Source organism: Lactuca virosa, chromosome 8 (assembly GCF_052849685.1).
Source record: "Lactuca virosa cultivar CGN04683 chromosome 8, Lactuca_virosa_CGN04683_v6, whole genome shotgun sequence".
Taxonomy (NCBI): Eukaryota; Viridiplantae; Streptophyta; class Magnoliopsida; order Asterales; family Asteraceae; genus Lactuca; species Lactuca virosa.
The window spans coordinates 54,397,642-54,404,984 of NC_136433.1; the positions used below are offsets into that span (position 1 = coordinate 54,397,642).

A 7,343-nucleotide genomic window follows, 5' to 3' on the forward strand; every position below is an offset into this window, starting at 1 on the left:
CTTAAACCTTACATGAGAATACCTCGGTTTTCTTTTTGAATCTCACATATCTTTATTTGACTTGTTTTTCAAACACTAAATAATAAAGGTTTTATCTATACGTTGTTGCCCCATTGTCATACCACTCTTCCCCTTTTAGGTGTAACTCCAATTTTAAAACTGATTTAACTAGGTTTGGTTTGTTTTGAATCGGATTTCTTCTAAAAAAAAGTATAACCCAGTGTAATCGCTATGCTTTTTAATAGTTTCTTATAGTTTATTTTAAGGTTTTACTAGATGAGGTAATAACTGCTCGGTTATCCTCCAACATCTAGTAATAACTGCTCAGTTATCCGATCATAATCCAGTTTCCAACATCTAGTATTTGATCTGGTTAAATCTAAGCAAATCAAATCAAACCAACCCTATTCTCATCGAATTTGTTTAAAATGAATATCGAATTTGTTTAAAATGAATACTAAACCCAATTAAATAAATTTGATTCTCAATTTTATTAATTTTTATATGATTGGAGTTTGATTTGTTTCAATATTACACCAATAAATAATTCTTAACATAATTTCACATGTTTAAACTTTAAACCTATTTTTTTGATGTTGCTTGTGATACCAATCAATGGAAACGTCCTGAAATGAAGTCTACCCACAAGTTTTATTCGATGAATGGAAATTGGCCCTTTTTTGTTCTTATCCCAAACCAAATGCAAAACGCGTATATACTATTATTAGGTATACAAACACTCCGAATTTGGTTGGATTTTAGTTTCACACGTCTTGTTCTTCATATAAAATTCAAATTCAGTCGATTTCACACAAACAAAAGTTTGGGGTTATTTCAAATCATTATCCAGAGAGAAAGAATCTGCAATCAACAATGGCTGCTTTGACAATTCCACCAGTGCTATCATCTCCTCGTGATGACGCCATGCACTTATACAAAGCTTTTAAGGGTAACTGTAAACCCTGCTTCCATTCGAGCTCTTTTTAAGTTGTATTTCTTCCGTATTTTCATGTTTTTGGTGTTTATCAGCAATATGTTTTGTTTATTTAGTAATTTCTTAGCTTAATTTCGTGTTTTCGTACTTTAATTTGGTACAAATTTCATGGAAGCAGTGAAATGTCCGAAGTTATGAGTGAACAAGACGAAATTGAGCTTTCGGAGGCTCTTTTTTCACATTGTTGTTCAATCATAGCTAATATGAGGTGTTTGATTTTGTTTGTGCTTTGATCCCTAAATATCATTAGAGTAGATCTCCGATCTCGCAAAAATAGCAAAATCTGCTTTAATCTATCTTTCATTCATTGATTTTGATGAATTCTTAATCTTATCTGATCATAATTCATAAAGAGCTACGAAATAACAATGTGAGTTTCCAGGATTTGGCTGCGACAGTACAGCAGTCATCAACATTCTCGCTCATCGTGATTCGTCACAGCGTGCTCTCATTGAAAATGAATATAAACTTATGTACTCCGAAGCCCTAACCAAACGACTCTCTTCAGAGCTTAGTGGCAATCTCAAGGTACTATCATCAGAATCTATCTTCTTCTAATCTTCGTCAATTTCATCAGTTGTTCACAAATCATGTGACATTGTCCCTGATTGATACTTTCAATGGTGTTCCAGAAAGCGATCTTACTTTGGATGCCAGATCCAGCAAGAAGAGATGCAATGATACTGCGAGATGCTTTAACTACCGACATTGATCTGAAAGCAGCTACTGAAGTTATATGTTCTCGAACTCCATCTCAGTTGCAACATCTTAAGCAACTTTATCATGCACTTCATGGTGGTTACCTTGAACATGATCTTCAAGCTCAAACTTCTGGCGACCATGGACAGGTTTCTCAACCTCAAAATATATATATTCTACTTATTAAATCCACATTAAAAATGAAAAACAAAGGTGTTAAAAATTCAAACATCTTTTAATGTTCTTTTTGTAACATATCTTTGCTAAGTCTGATGGAAATGCTTACTTTTTTGACTTTTTATACAAAAGGTCATAGCCTTTAATGTCGATACAAAATAATATATTTTCCAAATCTATTCTTCAAAACTTTAAACTTTGGGAAAACTATATTTTATAAATCAAAACACCCTTTAAACATAATCAAAAACCATCTCACACTCTTGACTTTTCTTGAAGTCAAACTGTTCTTGATTTCTTGACAACAAACCTCCAACACATCTTATACACAATCTATATAGTTTTCTAGACTGAATAAACTGTCTAAATTATACTAATAAATTACTGATAAATGCATCTTTATTTCTTGTTCTACAGTTGCTTCTAGCATATTTAAGCACACCACGTAGTGAAGGTCTAGAAGTTGATAGAAGAATGGTGGATCTTGATGCTAAATCTCTGTTTAAATCTGGTGAAAAACGATTAGGAACTGATGAAAAAACATTCAGAATGATTTTCAGTGGAAGAAGTAGAGCACATCTTGCTGCTGTTAGTTCTGCATATCATAATACATATGGAAGTACCCTCAAGAAGGTTCATATTTACGCAAATGCCCTTTCCTTTTTCACATAGTTTTTGGTAGTTGTTTTAACTAACTTACAATACTTTATGTAGGCTGTAAAAGGTGAAACATCGGGTTACTTTGAGGATGCCCTTGTTACAATTTTGCAATGTGCTGAGAATCCTGGGAAGTATTTTGCCAAGGTATTATTAATTTATATATATATATTTTGTTGAAATTAATTTTTATATAAATGATGGAATGGAATCTGTAAAGGAATGGAATGGAATCAATCATTACATTCCATTATCATGTTTGATTGGCTTGAAGGAAAGTAAACGAGTCATTCAAACATGGTGTTTGGTATGTAAAGATAATAAGCTAAATGGAACTACATTGATAAATAAATAAAGAAAAAAAGTTGTTATTTTTTTAGAAATTAATTTTACAAATGAGTTACATATAAACATATTTCATGTTTAAAAAACTATATACTATATGTATTTCAAGTAGTTAAAAATAAGTTTATTTACCACTTCTAAAATTGTTTACAAACAAAAAAAAATAGAATTAATACCATGAAATCTTGAAATAGAATAATAAAAAAAGACATATTTAGTTATTTTTAGAAAACAACAAAAAAATAATTTGGTTGCAGAATGAAGATTTTTAATTATATAAAAATATCATTGTTATTGGATATTATATAAATAAAAGTAATATATATGTATAATTTTAAGTAGTTAAAAACAATAGAATTAAATACAATAAAATCTTGAACTGGAATTATAATAAAGTAACGTATTTACTTATTTTAGAAAATTAAAAAAACACAATTTGATTAAAGATTCGTAATTTTATAAAAATCTCACTGTTATTGAATATTATATAAATAAAAGTAATTTATTTATTACTATAATATATCCTTCCATTCCACAAAGGAGACGAACAATAAAAATAATCACACAATCCATTCATACGTGTCAAACAAACAGCAATTCAAAGAAGTAGGGGTGGAAAAAGACGAAAATACCCATGCCTTTAATTAATACAACTATACCATTGTAGGTACTTCATAGGTCAATGAAGGGGTTAGGGACAAATGATAAAACCCTAATAAGAGTAATTGTGACAAGGACAGAAATCGACATGCAATATATAAAAGCAGAGTATCATAAAAATCATCATAAGACTTTAAATGATGCTGTTCACTCCGAAACTTCGGGTCATTATCGGACCTTTCTTCTTTCACTTTTGGGCCCAAATCATCGTTAGGGAGCCCATTTGTTGAACTATGTTTTATAAGTATTTTTGGATTTAAATTGTTGTGTAATAATTGGTAGTGTGTTTGTGGATGTTAATAGTAAGTCTAGTAGTAGTTATAGTAGTGTCATAAAGTTGTACAAAATGATCAAGTGGTTTGTGGTCAAGTCCGATGTGAAATCTTTGTTGTTTTTTTACATAACATGGTTATGATTTGGAGCTCCTAAGGGGATATTTGACAATCACTGAATGATTTAGAGGTTCTGAATAAATATGTTTTGAATGAAAACTTTTGTTTGGTCGGATCTTTCTATCTTGGGATGTATGTGGTGATTGAATGATAAAAATAATCATTTTAATATTATTTACTATTTTCTACTAAGTGGTCCCGTTTGATAAAATATTTGAATTAAAATTCTCTCTCTCCCTCTCTTTCAAACCGACCTAATATACATATTATTAATTATTATTTAATATAAATGGTATATGTTTTATTAAAACAATAAATATAGAAGAGTTTCATAACCCTAAACTTGTCTTTTACCAATGCTCCTCTCATCTCAACCTCTTGCTTCACATGTATGTGCACGATTACGTTAGGAAGACATGAACCTTATCTCTACGTCAGTAAATCGTATGTTGATCCTTAAACAAGACATAAGCATGATTAAAGCTCTTGAACCCACAAGTTGATCCATGGGTTGAACCTAAAAACCCACGAGTTGATCCATGGGTTGAACCTAAAAATCGAAGAAACCGACCCATGAACCAAAAAACTGAACTTGTTCAAAAACCGAACCCAATGAGTTTCAAAACCCAAAAACCGAAATTATCAGTTTGGATTTGTTTTCAATGCAAATTGACTTGTGTACACCCTACCATTCAGCCTTACCAACTCAAACAAATTCAAGTTTTTATTAAAAAACATTTTTATCTATAATAACTTTTGAAATATTTAACGCATTTGGGTTGTTATGACTCGATAAAACATTTGGAATATATTGTAGATAAACTATTGGTCCATGTTTAAATCTTAACATTACTCAACCTTTGTAGCCGTAGATGTTCGTTTGCAGTGACTCCAGGGTATGAAACATCGTTAGGGAAGTTCCCTTTAAAAAAAAAAAAAAAAAAAAAAAAAAAAACTTTTGTAATATTTAACTTTATAAAAAGCCTCAAATTGTTTTATTTAAAAAAAATAAAGATTTTATTTTATTTATTCATATATTTAAAGTTAAATAAAAAATAAAAGAGAGATGAAAATATATTAATAATGATCTCTGTTAAAAAAAACATGTATTCCAAATTCCAAATATTAATATTTTTAGTTACTTTTTTTTATTAATATAAATTTATTTACTGATCGTATAATTTTTATTAGAAAAATATTCAATTAACAATGTGGCGATGACATATATCTTGCCATCTACTCTAATAAATGAAGGTTGTTTTTACTGATCGTATAATTTTTATTAGAAAAATATTCAATTAACAATGTGGCGATGACATATATCTTGCCATCTACTCTAATAAATGAAGGTTGTTTTTGTCACTTGTCACACTCTCATTTAATTTGTCAAATATCATTTTGTGGTTATTTTGAATTAATTTTTTTCTACATATCATTTTATGAATTTTTCTATTTTATTAAATTTCACATAATATTTTAATGTAATAATTACATAAATTTAATAATAAATGGATATTAATTTAATTAATCAACTTACCTTTTAATTTCAAAATTCTCAAACTCATTAGTTTCTTTTGTTATTTATTTAAATTATTTGTTTAAATTTAAAAAATAAAAAACATTTTCATTATAATAATTCATTATTTTTCTTATTTTCTTATAAATTCAAAGTTCTCAAATATTTTTTACTTTTATATTTAATTTATTTTTTAAAATTAACTCATGTAATACATTAGTCTCACAAATATTTATAATACAATCAACTTTCAGCCATGCTCATTCCAGATAGGTGAATTTTTTTACTTCTTTTATTGTAAACTTTTTTATATTATTAGTGACACGTGTCACGTTTGCATTGGTGATCAATGTGGGTTGTATGAGTTTAGTTGATAAAGTTTATCTAAGGCCCACTTAGGACCAAACCTTAGAGGTGGTTATTTAAAATTGGGATTCTTTAATAGATTTGGGCCTAGCCTAGTCCGAAATCAGTAACGGAAAGCCCGGATGGAAATTTGGTAAAATAAAAAGGGATAAAATCGGGTCCGGTTTTATCGCCATTTTGTGGGTCTAAAGAAACTATATGAAAATAATTAAATTGAATTTTGGTGTAAGTAGCACTTGAATTAGTCGTTGTGTAGAAAGAAAATAATTATAAACCGTTAGAAAGAAAAGAAAAAAGTTTAATAAGAGTATATAGGTTATTTTTTATAAAAACTTTGACTTAACTTTTTATCAGAGTTAGTCAAGAGTTAATCATAAAAAGTTAAAAACCGTTTATAAAAGAAATTTCAAATTTAGGACCATTCTTGCAAGAAATCATTTATTCGGATCAAACTTGATATATTTTCCGAACATGGGGAACATTTGGGTAAATTCATCTAAGTTTTATATGTTATAGCACAAATAATGTGTTTATTTATTTTATTCTTTTAGAAAAAATGATTGTTTGCACTATAAATGAATAAAACGATGGAGATATAAAAGAAAAGGAAGCAGTCAGCATCTTATTGACTTATTGTAGATTTGAGTTCGTTTTATTATATGTATTATACAACTTACAACATGGAAAAAGTCATTTTTTTTTTACTGTTTGTCATCTTTTGCCTATAAAGTTAGTGTTTGTCAAATATCTTTTTAACTTATTGTCTTATTGAAAAGTCAATAAGTTAATAAGTTATTTTAAAAAACACTCTAAGAGGGTGTTTGAGATTGCTTTTAAAACAAATTTTTGCTTTTAACTTTTCCAAAAAGTTAAAAAAGATCCAAAAGATGTTTGGGTATTGAAAATGATCTTTTAAATTGACTTTTTGTATAGAAGAAAAATATAGTGTTTCAAAAATCACAAAATCCTATCTTTTTGTGACTTTTGAGACTTTTTAACCTGAAAAGCTAACTTTTACCCCAAAAACAAATACAAACACTTTTTAAAGATTTTCTTTTGCAAAAATCACTATCCAAAAAATCATTTTACAAAAAGGACTTTTAAAAACAATGGAACTAAAGGCTCCAAACCAACCGGTTGACCTAGAAGTGGTTTGCATTAATGAATACGTACATAGATATATACATATATAAATAATATATTAATTATATAAATTTGCTATAACTCGAGCCTTATTTCTTTTGGACACAGTGCGGTCGCACACCTCGTAACCCCTTAGGTCTGGGCTCGTTGAAACCCATTGGGTTCATATTTTGAATTGGTTCGTCTTTGGTTTTATGGGTCAGATTTTTGGATTCACTCATGGGTTGATAGGTTTTAACCAATTTTCTATCAACTCTAAATAAACTGAAACACGTCAAATGAAGTTCTCAACACAACCAATCCACGAAAATAAAAGACTTCACGGGTTACATATGCTAAATCAGACAAACCACCATAAAAGATTAAGTAAAAATTAAATCTGATATAAGATTCA

At 28.7% G+C, this 7,343-nt stretch overlaps 1 protein-coding gene across 1 annotated transcript; it reads left to right on the top strand.

The window, feature by feature from the left end:
• The first annotated feature begins 743 nt into the window (after window positions 1-743).
• On the top strand, window positions 744-4,023 carry LOC145131845 (annexin D5-like). Its single transcript, XM_079066493.1, has 6 exons — window positions 744-949; window positions 1,377-1,522; window positions 1,627-1,842; window positions 2,288-2,503; window positions 2,585-2,674; window positions 3,540-4,023. Exons 1-6 carry the CDS (start codon window positions 874-876, stop codon window positions 3,744-3,746), a joined length of 951 nt encoding a protein of 316 aa, XP_078922619.1. The 5' UTR covers window positions 744-873; the 3' UTR covers window positions 3,747-4,023.
• Window positions 4,024-7,343: the final 3,320 nt, after the last annotated feature.